This window comes from Dermacentor variabilis, unplaced genomic scaffold, assembly GCF_050947875.1.
Source record: "Dermacentor variabilis isolate Ectoservices unplaced genomic scaffold, ASM5094787v1 scaffold_12, whole genome shotgun sequence".
Lineage (NCBI taxonomy): Eukaryota > Metazoa > Arthropoda > Arachnida > Ixodida > Ixodidae > Dermacentor > Dermacentor variabilis.
The window spans coordinates 41647867-41663210 of NW_027460280.1; the positions used below are offsets into that span (position 1 = coordinate 41647867).

A 15344-nucleotide genomic window follows, 5' to 3' on the forward strand; every position below is an offset into this window, starting at 1 on the left:
CAGTGGCGTAGCCAGAAATTTCGTTTGGGGGGGGGGGGGGGAGCTCACATTGCAGCTCGGCGCCCTCCTTATAGAATTTGTCGCGGGATCAAATACATTAATAATAACTGCATTGTCATTGCCAAAGATGATGCAAACAAATTCTTGAATGCTACGCACTGTCAAGACAAGTAAAATATGTATTTTTCCATAAGAGAATATACTAGACTGTCTCAAAAATTGTGCCCGAAATAACTGATATCAATGCTTCCATGTTTTCTGTCTATTTAATAAGTAAAGAAAGTATCACACGAGCTTTAGAACTATATCAGTTTGAAACCAGCAAAGCAGTGCATGCCGTTGATTTGAAAAATGTAAAGGCCATGAAATGAGCACGCTAAGGACAAATATTTTAAAGAAACTTTGTTAACCTCCCTGCCTTTCTGTTATTTGCATTTCTCTCTCTGTCATTCAAGTACCTTGTTTACATTTTTGTACATATGCAACGACCAGGGAAGAATCTCAATGACTCTATCCTTTGTTACAATGTATTGCGCAGGAGCAGCTTTCACAGGTCGTGTATTGTGAGTAATTGCACCGAAATCATAGTTGCAACAGAGAGCACATATAATAAGCAGGAGGTCTGCAAAATCTACGAGGGCGAGTCGAATGAAAGTGAGCCAATGCGAATATATGACAAACGGGGTACTTTATTCAAAAGTAGTCTCCATGAGCATTTAGACATTTGTCCCACTGACTGACAAGTCACGTGATTCCCGTCTGATAAAACTCCTTGGGTTGCTGTTTCAAAAAGTCTGTAACTGACTTTTTAACGTCATCGTCTGACATGAATCTAATTCCCTTGTGCTGTTTTCTTTTTTTTTTTTCAAAAGCTCCAAAATATGAAAGTTGCAAGGTGACAGGTCAGGCCTGTATGGCGGATGTTGCAGCGTTTCCCACTTGAACTTTGCCAGTTTTGTATTAAGCACATCACCGACGTGGGGACGGGCATTGTCGTCGAGCAAGATGACCCCATTCCTCAATTTTCCGCGTCGTTTGTTTTTGATTGCGACACGCAGCCGATCCAGCGTTTCACAGTATCGGAAGCAATTGATAGTCTCTCCAGGTTTAGCAAACTCGATCAATAATGGTCTCTGACGATCGAAATAAATCAACAACACCTTTGCGGCAGAAATGACTGCCTTTGCTTTCCTTGCGGTGGTGAATTCGAATGTTTCCACCGTAAGCTTTGTCTTCGTGTTTCAGGCTCGTAGTAGTGGCACCATAATTCGTCCTGGTCACAAGTGCAGACTAAAAGCCGTCACCGTCATTCTGATACAGGATTAGATGAGTCAAGGCAGCGCCGAGCCTCCCCGTCTTCTGGCGGTGGTTTAAAATTTTGTCCATCCATTGCACACACAAGAGCCGATAATCGAGATGTTTATGAATTGTGGTGTGACCCGAACCGTGACTGATGTTCACACGCCCTGCCAATTCATCTATGCTTATCCTCCATTCTTGTTTAATCAGCCTTTGCAATTGTGTTGGGGGTGATTGCACGGTGGCTTTGGCCCGGTCTTGGATCACCTTTGCAACTTTCACGTCCTTCTTTGAACCGTTTTTAAACGCTTCACAGTGGCCAATGAACTGCAATGTTCAACATACACGGCAGCCATACGGCGACAAATTTCTTATTGGAAAACATCTTCAGCTGTCAACAACCTCACGACACCATGCTGTTCCGTTTTTGGAGTGTCTATCATGTCATGCAACCATGTTCAACCCATCGTATGAGAGCATTAAAGAACCTTTATCCTTACACCTGCATATCATTTTTGTAAATGAGAGATGCCTCTGTGCTACGCGCATGCTTCGCACATAATCAACCGAACCATTATTACGCGGGGTGGGTTGGCTCACTTTCATTTGACTCGCCCTCGTACATTAGAAATGCGAAGATAGAACGGAATATACAAATTGAAAAAGATACAGCTTCATAAAGGGCAAGAAAGTGTCACTGGAAACAAATTTAACTGCGCATATACACAAAGCTTCGCAACAAGATATCTAAACATACATATAAATCTTTAATACATCGACTAATTTAAGAAAAAGTCACTGTATATAATGCGTTAAACAAGGCCAATAAACATGTTGCGCAAACACAGATTCACAGATCATAGCCCCATCTTCCTGCACTCCCCCTGATGTATCGCGTGCGACAGGAGGCGGCACGCTTTCACCTCGCTTTTCTCCGTTGCGGAACATGAGGGTGACGGCGACGGCAAGAATGCGCCTGTAGTGTCCCTATAACTTCTATCGTAATAATATAGTAAGATTATTCGGCAGCTGAGGCGTCCCCTGGCCCATTACTTTCTGCAAAAGAAGTAACAAAATTGAACTTTCACCATGCGAGAATTCGCTGCGCCACAACAGTCTTTTTTTCTGTCGTGGGGCGGAGGCACGGAAATGAAAAACTCAAGGAAAGCATGTTGGCCACAATGGAATGCCTACTTTGGGCACCTAATGTGGCTACCGAAGTAATATCGAAGAAAACGCGAGACGCTTGCCGCACAGAGAACCATACGCATACTGCTCGGTATCCTACCAGCGAGACAAAATTTTCCCGAGAGGTTGCGCTCAAGCGAATGCGTTGCAATCTGTTGAGTCCCTGCAGTGATGGCGGCGAGTGACAATGCATTGTTTCTTTTTCTCATCTGCTAGCCAGAAAGCACCAAAACTCTGCCAGACGAAAATCCACTCGGCCAGCGAAAAAGAAACGCGCGTCAAAGTGTGCCGTGCGGTGGTCGAGGCAACACGAGGAAAACGCATGCACTCTGGCTGGTTCCGGTAGCCCGTGGGTAGCAAGAAAAATAAATAAATAAATAAAATAAAATAAAATAAAAATAAATAGGCTTAATGTGTCTTCACGTTAAATAAATAAGAACGTAGTTACATTTGCTAGTTTTAGTGTTTTGACATGAATGAATGCTTTGGTGCAGGTGAAAAAGAATGTTGATATTGTTTTCTGGGACATGACAGCACAAATGAACCACCACAATGCTTTGGCTCATCGCACCTCGCTGCTTGCGAAATTGTCTGATATTGTGTTGATTGGGCTTGTCTCGTCGTATGGTCCGATGTATGACTTAAGAAAAGTCAAGTGTACATTTGGCGTCAAATGGTTATGACAACATTAAACCCGCAAAGTTCCAGAATTGAAAATCTAAAGCACAACTTTGGCAATGTCAGCGCACCTTTCACATCAAAAGTTTATGAGAACTTTATACCTATAATGGGGGGGGGGGGGGTTCGGAATTGAAGTCCATGCGCCCCGTAGATTCTGCAGCCTCCGCGAGATGCCGCGATGAGTGCGCTCGCCATCAAAACGCCCTTAAAACTGGGCTCGGATGGGGCTCCTTGCTTTACAATATGCGGCTCCCGGTTGTTGCCGCGCAGTTGAGCCTGACTTGGCAATGTTCACGCTGAAATGTTTTTTTGAGCATTTAAAAGGACATTCTAGACAAAATGCAGCATGATTTCTGGTGCCGGGGGTTGTTTTGGGCAGCGGCACATGACAGCATGAAAAAATTTCGGGCGGAGGGGGGGGGTGAAGGCTGAAGCCCCGTAAGCCGCAACCTTCCCCCCCCCCCCCCCCCGGCTACGCGCCTGATGTCTGGCACCCTTTACCTTTTGCAAGAGGGTCTCTGAGACCGTACTGCTTCCAAGTCCGATTTTAATTTCTTCACCCTGATCACATTTTCTTTACCCTGATCAGCATCTGTTCTCTTTTCTTCATGTTTGTGCTCTTTTGCCTCAGTCACTGACAGGGGCGCCAGACTCCAATTGCATCCTCAGTAGAGTCATACTGCCAGATGGCTCCTCCACTGTGGTTCGAGTTCACCGTGGCGAGACTGTTGGTGCCATGCTTATGCTGCTGCTGCAGAAGCGCTCACTAACCTACTCTGTTGTGGACATCTTCGTGGCTGGTTCAGACAAGGTTAGCTGCTGCACAAATGCGACTGGCAGGATGTAGCTAATTATGGCTTGTTCTTGCTTTGCAGCCTATAAGTCCAAATGTTGACGTCACAATGGTTGGCTGTAAGGAAATTCATGTTGAACCAAGGGCAGTGTTCTGTGTGATTCTACCCAACAGCAAGATGCTTGGTGTGAAGGCAGTTCCCCGCCGTTCATGTGGAGAAGTGCTACGTCCCGTATTAGCAAAGTATAGTGTCCAGTTGGAGCATGTCAATCTGCGCATGGTGAGTCAAGTTTGTATTCTGCAAGCATGTTTCTATGTTGGGAGGAAAAGATTATTGGTGCACTGTATTTTTCTTCTCTTACAGTTGCTGTCATTGTGCCCTATATTATAGGTGGTGTTGTCTTCACAAATTAATTTGTGAAAATATCTAAAAGTGTTGTGTATCTTATCAGATAATCCGTTTAGGAATTCAGCTTGAGAACGTATATTTTTCACCTGCAAAACTTTTGATTGCATATTGGGAGTGCATACTGAGTGCTAAAAATGTCTGCTTCAACTCTGCAGTTTCCTGTGCAAGGTGTGACATTGAAGCCATTGTCATCCAGTGCCCTTGTCGCTGACGTTGATGGCCAACACATTGTGGTGCAATTCAAGGAGAATGGTTCTGGTAAATTGAAGGCTTTTTGATGAGGCACTTGATAATTAATTACACAAGGTGTTGATAAAAGTGTGTTTGTGTCCTATTTAAATTAGTGCTTTTGATTCTGACTGGGTCAGTGACAGTTGTGTGGAGCTTACTTGGCAGCCTCCCCCCCCCCCCCCCCCCCAGCTGCATTTGATGTCTGAATAAAAAATTCACTCATAAATATTCGGGTGTGCTATTTTTGAGTAATTCTTCTTGGAATACTCGTGTAGACATGGGGTTATTAAAGCAGGTTTGAATTATATTCTAAAAAAAATGTTAAATCTGCTCTATGCAACATCAGAAACACTGTGTATCTAACATGTGTTAGACCCATTTTGGAATATGCTTGTACTCTTTGGGATCCATCCCAAATATGCTTGATTAAAAAATTTGTAAATAATCAAAATAGAGCAGCCATGGTTGTCTTAGGTATGTATGGAAGGCACAACAGTTGTACTGGAATTTTTAAAAAGTTGAATTGGAAACCACTTTCTTCTAAAAAAAAAAAAGATTGTGAATGAAGTGTATGATATGTGAAATTCAATAATAAAATGGGAAATTATTGCGGCAGATATTCAAATTTGGCATTTTATCTGCACATACTGTTTGTGTGCAAGGTCAATTAATCAATTAGCTTTTATTATGGGAACATAGAAAATGGTTACACAATAATTGAACTGATAGCTATGAGGCTAGTTTCCACTCCAAAGCATATTGCATCTATGGGTAGGTTACCGTTGTACCATAGGGAGTAGCACCAGGCCAGGACGACACTGTATGAAAATTCTTTTTTTGTGTAAAACTATCACTCAGTGGGATCGACTGTCAATTGAGCAAGCATGCAGTGTGAATGAGTGTGCATTTTTTTCAAGCTTGTAACTCCCCTGTTGCAACACCTTCGGGCAAAGCGGGGAAATGGTTGAATAAAGAATAAAGAAAATAATGATAGTTAACCTCAAAGGAGGCTAGCAGTTGGAGTTGACAGTCAAGCAGGTAAACTGCCAAGGTGTCTGCTCCCAACAAAGAAATCTTGGCATCCGAAGTATTGAGTGAAACATTTGTAGGAATGCAGGTATTCACAGAGATGCTCATGCACATCTGGAGACATCATTTGCATGACAATCACAATGCAAATGGTTTTTCTTGGTTGTGTTCTTACCTGGTTTTCGACAGCCTGTACTCAGTGGTAAAAATTAGAACTTACAACATGTGGAAAGGAAAATATAATAATGTGCACCCTTGCAATTTTTAATGTCACACGAGCGTCAAATGCATGGTGGGTCAGCAGCCTTGTAGCAGTGAGGGGCAATGAGAATGGTGACAACGCTTGGGCGTCTAAGGTGAATTGCAGTTCAAATGTACTCTGCTGCAGTGTTCTCCGTTGCAAGGCCAGTTGCACACTGTGCAATATTTAAAAATTGTTACGGTATGCATGTAATTCTTGTCAACTGTTAGAAATGATTCGGTGTACATGCGAATGTAGAGTTGTATAAGAAAAGCCATGCAAGAGAAGATCTGCAACTACCAATTACTTCCATGCCAGTGGAGAACATATTACTGTTAGTTTAGATTTCTTTCAAGCCAAGCTGATTTAAGCTTAGTGGTTGAGAATACCGTATTTTCCGAACTGCATGTCACACCTTTGTATAAGTTGCACCCACCAGTTCACGCAAGTTACGAAGAAAAAAAATTTGGTATATAATTTGCACTGGTGTATAAGATGCACCTATTTTAATTTGTTTAATTTGGTTAGCATGATAAAATTATGCCTACAGAGTTCACACACAACACAGAACAACAATCACAGCCTGCCTTGGGTGCCACAGCATACAGTAAAATATTGTGGCACCCTTTTTTATATTTATTGTGTCAGTTCCGTGCGTTTAACCTTTTCTTTAAGAAAAACTAAACTATAATGGCAAACTAGCATGCCTGACCTCCAGTCATAAAGGCACCCATATCATGGAGGCCAAGCTGGCTGTGATCACACAGCCACTGTGTTGCCTACACAGTGAGCCTTAGGGGCAAGTATCTGTGGCCATGGTTACTCCACTTTTCATATAAGATTCGATTTTTTTCAGTATGTTGCCGCGCATGGTTTCTTGTTGCTTATAGAAGTTTCAAGTGTTTTATAAGGTGCACCGACGAAAATATCTGTAAAAAAACTGCGTCTTATAGTCAAGAAAATACGGTTACTGTATCAAGGTAGTTTTCAATTACTGTGTGTCACACGAAAGTTTCTTTCCTCATAAACTTGTTTCATTTTTAGGCTTTGCCTAATTATTACATTCATGTTTTACAAAGTCCACTTGTTTAATGCACAACCTGCTCATTTTGCAGAAAACCGTAGTACGCCTACAGTGCGACTTCTGCCTCATGGAGAGTCTGTGGTTCCTCGATTTCTTGATGCCATTCATGATGGAAAAGTACAGTTCGACGACCTTGGTGTGACGGACCTAGACATCCTGTTTCCCCCTGTGGTGAGTTTTCAGTGTGACTACAAGTATGGTGCGTAAACAGGTGACATAGTCAGAGACATACATGTACAGCAAAAACAATACATTTGAAAAAGTGCTTTTTTTCAGAATTAAGTGCCGCCTAGCTTTGCTTCGGAGTTGCTGCAACCTCCCACAAGTCCCACAAAATATAGGCTTGTGTGAATATTCAATATTTTCGAATATTCGATCGAATATAACCATATTTACTTGATTCTAACGTGCCCTCAATAGTAACACGCACCCGTTTTCTGTGACCCCCCAGAAAAAAGAGTACAATACCGCGCACTTCATGCTTTCATATAGAAATACTATTTTCTCTTATTTGGAAAAAACAGCTTTATTCCCAATACACTAAAATTGCGATGAATAAAAACACAAATGGAAGCGGTGTACCTTGCCACCAAGATTTTCACTGCACCGGTACGAGTCGCGTGGGGCAATATATATTGTAACGTAGATTGAAGACGGAGTTTTACAAAATAGATGTTTCTCTTTAATGGTGGGCCAAAAGAAGAGTGTGCAGCTTATACACTTCGTCTTTCGTGGCGCCGACCTTTGTGCGCGCCGTCCTGCGGTGCGGCCCCCTGGCCCCCCATGCGAAAAGCTACCGTCTTGGTCGCGTCAAAAAGTTATTTCAGCGACATAAGAAATGGAGCTCCTCAGGTGCATCTCGGCGTTCACGTATGCGCATAGTATGGTTTCATGTGCACTACATGAATAACCTCAGCACGAGGGTGACAACGGAGTGAACCGGGATCAGAACTGCAGGGGACGACTTCGTAGGTCACGTCACTGAGGCGGCGTGTAACCTTGTAGGGACCAAAATACCGGCGGATCAACTTTTCCGAGAGTCCACGGCGACGGACGGGCGTCCAGACCCACACGCAGGCGCCGGTATTGTAATGGACGTCGCGTCGACCGTGGTTGTACCGAAGGGTGTCGGTATGCTGTTGGCTTCGGATACGATGCCGAGCAGGCTGGCGTGCCTCTTCGGCTCTTTGTACGAACTCTTCCACGTGTTCGTTGGTCGGGCTATTATAAGCCAAGTGTTGACGTGATGTGGCGCCCGTATACAAGTTCGAACGGCGTAAACTGTGTAGTCTCCTGTACAGCAGTGTTATACGCGAAAGTCACATAGGCTAAGATCTTGCCTCACGTCTTGTGCTCTACGTCGACATACATGGAGAGCATATCAGCCAGCGTTCTATTCAGACGTTCCGTTAATCCATTGGTTTGAGGGTGATACGCAGTGCTCTTGCGGTGAGAGCTAGCGTCAGCTGGAGAACGTCCTGCATAAGTTCTGCTGTAAATGCTGTACCGCGGTCAGTGATGAGAACAGACGGTGCACCATGTCGTAGGACGATGTGGCGTACAAAGAACTTGGCCACTTCATACGAATTTGCTTGCGGAATAGCTTCAGTTTCGGCGTACCGGGGTAAGTAGTCGGTAGCAACGAGTATACATCTGTTGTGCGAAGAGGTCACTGGGAATGGCCCAAGTAGGTCCATTCCTATTTGTTTAAACAGTGCTTTTAGGAGGTTCCACAGGATGGAGAAAGCCAGCTGGTTTGACTGGTGGTTTCTTGCGGCACTGACAATCGCGGCAGGTCATCATGTACCGTTGCACAGAAGAATAAAGCCGGGCCAGTAATACTTCTGTCGTAGCCTTGCTAATGTCTTAGCGAATCCCAGGTGTCCCGTGCATGGGTCATCATGGCAGGCTTTTGCCAACCTCCATTGGCGCCACAACAGCCGAACAATGACGCGCATTCCGATGTCATCAGTCCCTTTCGCCACCAGCTTGTCAACCATCTCGTCCCTATCGCCGCAGGCTCGTCGCCCACTGTCCCTGATGCAACCTCGACGTGCGTCTCCGGAAAAGTAAGCGATGCAGCTACCGGAGGTGACGTTGCATTGACAACTCGACTGCAAAACCCTCTGACCTCTTTGCCGACCAAACAGAACTTGATGGACGTTTTAGTCTTTGGCGTCAGTGTCCCAGCACTCATTGACACTGGCATGCACGTATCTGTGATGAGTGCCCAATTGCACCGATGCCTCAACAAAGTTCTCGCACCCGCTGCATCACGCATCCTCCGCGTCGCCGACGGAGGAATGCCTACTGTGCTTGGTATGTGCACCGCTCGCACTGTTATCGCTGGGTGCCTAACGACTGCTTTGTTTTCTGTTTTGGAACAGTGCTCTTACAACGCTATACTTGGCTTAGACTTTTTATCATCCCATTAAGCCCTCTTTGATTGCGTGTGAAGTGTCATACAGCTTGAACTGCCCCACGGCTGCTGTAGTCCACCAGTCACACAACCACGGTTATGCTCTCCCGAAGACATCTGCCTGTTGCTTCAAGCCACAATGTATGTCACTCTACTGTCGTACTCATCTATTCCTGACTGCATCTGTGTACTATGTCCCACTGCTGACAGACTGCTTGAAAGAAATTTGGCCGTTCCCCATACCGTGCTCACTGTAGCAGGCAACCAGACCTCGCTTCCTCTCCTTAATTTTAACTGCTCGACTTGACTCCACTGCCCAGAGGCATCTCTTTGAGCAACATCTCGCCTGTGAACAATTGCGAGATTTTGGCTCTTGATGTCGAAATTCCGTCGCCCTTTACGGGAACCTCCGATTCACGAACTCTCACAGACGAACTTAGCAAGATGATTGCAGCTTATCTCCCGGCACAAGATGCTGACCTCCGCCATCGGTGGTCGCCCATTGTATTTACACTGGAGACACCAATCCGATATGCCGCCGGCCGTACCGTGTTTCACATGCAGAACAGCAAGTGGTACAACGAGAAGTTGATAAGATGTTGACTAAAGGGTGTTATCAAGCCATCTTGCAGTCCCTGGGTGTTCCCTGTTGTCCTTGTCAAGAAGGACGGCAGTTGGCGCTTTTGTGTGGGTTACAGACACCTCAACAATACCACATGCTAGGATGTCTGCACCTTGGACTGCTTGTACGGAGCCAAGTACTTTTCATCGATAGACCTCCGATCAGGCTATTGGCAAATTTTGGTAGATGACATGGACCGTGGGAAAGCTGCCTTTGTAACACCTGACGGTCTCTACCAATTCAAGGTTATGCCGGTCGGCCTTTGTAATGCCCCGGCAACCTTCGAAAGAATGATGGACTCCTTACTTCGTGACTATAAAGGGTCCACACGTCTGTGTTATCTAGACGATGTCATACCGTAAAATTCCGAGCAAGCCCCCACCCCACCCACAGCAAGTCGAAGTCACTGGCAAAGTAGGGGGAGGGCGCTATCCCAGAATGGCGCCGAAATTCAAGATGGCGGCGACATTTTCCCCGCTAGAAAAAAAAAAATTGCAGTGCACATGGATTTAAAATTTTGCTTACGTCTAGGAACATGAACTTTATTGAGCGAAAGATGCATGATTGCTAGGTCAATCACTTTCAAAACCATCGAAAGACTCCTCCGAGTCAGTCGCAAAAAAAAGTTCACAGCATTCCGCTTGAAGCCCACCCCAGCCTTAAGGCACCACGGCTCCAACATCTGCCAGTCCGCCATGCAGGTCGCTGTCCTCCGACCCATTGAGTGCATTAGTAATGCCGCATCCCTTGAAGGAGCGTGCCACAGTCTCCTCGGGTACAGCAGCCCACGCCTCAGCAACAAAATCGAGAGCATGCTGGCGCGACGGCTTCTTCAGGTTTCCTTTGGGCATCCTCTCTTCTTCGTGCATATATTCTTCCCACAAACACTGTAGGGTGGACTTGAAAGGCTTGTTCCAGTGGGCGTCAGCCGGCTGCAGGATGCTCATGCACCCCGCAGGCACATAGAGCATCGGTATCATGCTCCTCGAAAGCATTCTTGGCAGCTTGCGTTTGGTGGATGGGTGCCTGGTCCAGTACCAGTAAACGCCGCATGTCACCGACGTTTGCGCCCTAGATTCTTGACAGCCACTCCTGCATCTTTTTCGATGTCATCCAGCCATTTTTTTGTGGCTGTGAGATGAACATTTGCTATGAGTGAAAGAAAAAAAAAGTCAGCGTTTTCATAGAACGAACTTAGCGACATCGTGTGATTCCTCACCCCATTGAAAATTGAAAAAGAAAAAAAAAATACCATTTTCACCTGGTATGCGAAGGCTCGCGAAGACCCTGGCTGGAATTTTCCCGGTTTGTTCCTTGAAAATAACGAATGCCGGGAGGTTGTGGCCAGTGGCACGTGCGGCTAGGCAAACCATGAAGCCTCGTTGGGCACATCCAGTGTTTGCGATCGGTATGGTGCTTTCGCCGTCCACGTTGTTTGTCCTGTTGGCTGGGTTGTCTATTCGGACCATCGTCTGGTCCATATTGGCGATGTTGTACAATGTGTAGTCGTTGCGCCGTCGCAGGGAGTTTGCGGCAGACCGAAAGGCACTTGCTGCCTCCGAAAACTCTTCGGGCGTCTTCTGGCTCTCGTTCGTAGAACGGCACATTGACACGCCAAACCGCTGCCTCCATCGACTTATGTAATGGCTGGAAGCTACGAAGTTTCCCAACTGCATATTGTTGGCTATTCTGACAGCCTCTTCAAAAAGAAGCCAGTTACTAACGGCACGTTTTGCCGTTCTTTCCCGCTCGAAGAACTCGAAGAGCCCATCGTCCACGCATTCACTGAAAACTGGGGCGCCATTACTCAGCTTTCTTCGAAGTTTTGTTCTCTCGTAGTTTTGCTGAAGCAACTTCTCGAAATTACTGTCCCATTCACGTATCTGTTTGCGGTCGAGCTTGAAATGTTGAGATGTTTGGTGCACGTTTCTTCCATTTTCTCGATGCCATTGTACAACCTCAACTTTCTTCGCCACTGTGTACAAGTGCATCGGCATCGCGAACTTCACAACGCCAAAACAAGACGACAAATGGCGCGTGCGAACGAGCATGCGAATGGCTTGAAAGGGAGGATTGGATTGGATTAGCTTCTTGGACTTGGTGGGGCAGACCAGTGTTGTTTAGACGCAGCGCGTGATAAGGGCGTGGGCGGGGGGAGGGGGCGCTTGTTCGGAATTTTACGGTAGTCTTTTTACCAGCTTTCACGAGTCATCTAACTCATCTATCGGCTATTCTTGCTGTTTTTCAGCAAGCCGGCCTGCAATTGAACTCATCAAAGTGCCACTTTGGACGTCGTCAAATTACCGTTCTTGGCCATCTCATCAGTGGTGCTGGCATTCCACGCGACCCTGACAAGGTTTGCGATGTCCAGAACTTTCCTGTTCCGTCTTCCGCCGCAGACGTAAGAAGCTTTGTTGGGCTATGCTTGTATTCCCATCGTTTTATCAAGCATTGTGCCGAAACTGCTCGCCCACTCACCAACTTACTAAAGAAGGACATTCCTTTCACATGGGGCCTTGCTCAAACCAAAGCCTTCTCCACCCTCATACGCTTGCTCATGGCTACCCCATTGCTAGCTCATTATGATCCATCTGCCGCCACTGAACTTCACAGGGATGCCAGTGACCATGGAATATGGGCTGTACTTGCTCAGTGGCAAAGTAACGCAGAGCACATAATTGCATACGCCAGCTGCCTCCGGTCACCCGCCGAGAGGAATTTTTCAATTACCGAACGGGAGTGCCTGCTGTTAGTTCGGGCAGTTGCCAAATTCCACCCCTACTTGTACGGCCGCGCATTTTCCATGGTTACCGATCACCATGCCTTGTGCTGGCTCTCCTCACCTAAAGACCCCACTGGACGATAGGGTAGATGGGCACTACAGTTCCAAGAATATTCATTTGCTGTTTTATACAAGTCAGGCCTTCTGCACAAGGACGCCGACTGTCTCTCCCATCACCCTGTCGACCGCCCTGAGTATGATGCGCATGATACCGACTCTTGTGTCCTGGCCATTTCTGATCTGCACGACATCTGCACTGAACAATGGCGTGATGACTGCTTATGTATTCTCATTGATCGTCTCGATTCTGGCCATTCGGAGCCCACACTTAGCATGTTCGTGCTCCACAATGACGTTCTCTATCATTGTAGCTTATGTCCTGAAGGACCAGAATTTTGACTTGTTGTACCACACAATCTCCGGACATCAGTTCTTGATCAGTTGTATGACGCCCCTACCTGAGGCCACCTCGGCATTTTGCGTACTTACAACCGTGTACGGTGCCACTTCTACTGGCCAGGCCTTTATCACTCTCTGCACCGCTACGTTGCAGCCTGTGCACTCTGTAAGCCCCGTAAAAAACCTGCTGTGCTGTCCACTGGACACCTTCACCACATTGATGTGCCCTCAGAATCATTTTTTCGCACTGGTCTCGATCTTCTTGGCCCTTTTCCGACGTCGAAATTTGGCAATAAGTGGGTCATTGTCGAAACTGATTACGCAACCCGGTACGTGATCATGTGAGCATTGCACACAAGCTGTGCGACTGAGGTGGCAGATTTCCTTTTACATGACGTCATCCTCCATCACGGCGCACCCTGGCAGCTCCTCACTGATCGTGGACGCACCTTCTTGTCCTGAGTAGTTGAAGACCTACTTCGCTCCTGTTCTGCCAAGCACAAGCTTTCCACTGCCTCTTGCCCGCAGACAAACAGACTGGCAAAGCGGCTCAATCGCACGTTGACAGAAATGCTGTCTATGTATGTTTCTGACAACCACAGTGATTGGGACAGCACGTTACCCTTCGTGACCTTCGCCTACAATTCGTCCCGTCACGAGACCACTGGCTTTTCACCCTTTTACGTTTTGTTCAGCTGCCACCCTTCTTTGCCCTTTGACACACTGCTTCCTTCCTCGACGAGCTCTCCCACTGAATATACTCAAGACGTCTTTGCCCAGGCTCGCACAGCACACCAGGTTGCTGGCTCCCGGCTCACTGAGTCTCAGGTGGCGCAGAAGATCCGGTACGACAGCTGACACTGGGATGTTCGATTTTGACCTGGCTCCCTTGCCCTTCTATGGATGCCATGTCGCCACATCGGCTTTTCTGAGGAGCTGCTGCTGTGCTACACACGGTCCTACATGATATTATGTCAGCTTGGCAATGTGAACTACGAGATCACTCTGCTGGACTCACGTGTCCACCTCAACCAGGACACATGCACAACGCACGTGTTCCGGTTGAAGCCTTACTTTGCCACGAGTTCACCTCCCTTATAGTTAGCGCCGAGATAGTGCCTTTGCAGGCGGGGGTTATGTTACAGTGCAAACAAGAATGGTGCCAGGCAGAAGACGACGATTTGACGTGTATAGGTGGAATCGGTCTCGACGGCCATCTTGCTTATGCATTGTTGTCTCTCTTGTAAATATTGTGAATACATCTTTATATGGACTTCTGCAATGTAACAATATGTTCTCATAAAGTGCCATTTTTAATGATTCCAGCGAGCAGCTTAAACTTGTTTTTCATAGAGCACAGAAGTAGCATAAGGACATTATATGGTTCGGGTAGTTGTGAGCTCATAAAGGTGAGAGGGATGGCAAATTTAGTAAATGAGGGTGCCAAAAAAGATATAAAGCTATTTAATTCTCGGCATGCACTGATGTGCAGGTGGAACTGCGCCAGTGTGGCAAGAGCCATGGCATGTACCTGCCCCCATCTGCACTGCGGCCAAGCATCGAAAAGAGCCCTCTTGTAGAGTGCTTGCGGCAGAGGGAGACAAGCCCCCGGGAAAGAGATGGTGAGTGTTTAGATTGGCCGCAGTTGTTAAATACAGACTTTGTTTTTTATTCATTACCAGTAAGTGACCTGTTGGTAAGCGGCGACGGCCCGATTTCCGTTCGTCTTCGCACACGTGATCACTTTCCTTGTAATTGCGGCATCATGATGAACTCTTGTGTGTCTTCGCAGTCAGCACTGCCAACTAGAGCAAACTCAGAAAACTGGCTGATGGTGGACTAACCTAAACACATATACTACTGCACATGGAGGAAGCTACGGCAGCTAAGCTCAAAGCACGTATGAGGCGGCTATTTTGAAATGCCGATGGCGATATGGTAATACAGATTTAGGGTCGCACTCGATCCTAATGCGCACGCAATTTTTAGACCTGTTTTATCGGAAAAAAAGTGCACGTTAGATTTCAATAAATACAGTATGCTGGCAGCAACACAAGAGTGGAACACTTTTTGCTTCCATTAGCTCTTGAAGTATTAGACAGGGATTCAGTAACTCTGCTATTTGCACTTGAGCAGTCTTCACCGCTGGCGTGCTAGCTTTGCACTT

The 15344-nt window shown here is 46.4% G+C and overlaps 1 protein-coding gene across 2 annotated transcripts in view; it reads left to right on the plus strand.

Moving 5' to 3' along the window:
- Window positions 1-15344, plus strand: part of loco (regulator of G protein signaling family member locomotion defects) — a 96821-nt gene that overhangs the window by 67081 nt on the left and 14396 nt on the right. For both annotated transcript variants that reach the window (XM_075676449.1, XM_075676448.1), the window contains 5 exons: window positions 3800-3979; window positions 4044-4241; window positions 4526-4628; window positions 6987-7126; window positions 14670-14799. In XM_075676449.1, the coding sequence (XP_075532564.1) occupies window positions 3800-3979; window positions 4044-4241; window positions 4526-4628; window positions 6987-7126; window positions 14670-14799 (751 nt within the window). The remainder of the gene's footprint in view (window positions 1-3799; window positions 3980-4043; window positions 4242-4525; window positions 4629-6986; window positions 7127-14669; window positions 14800-15344) is intronic.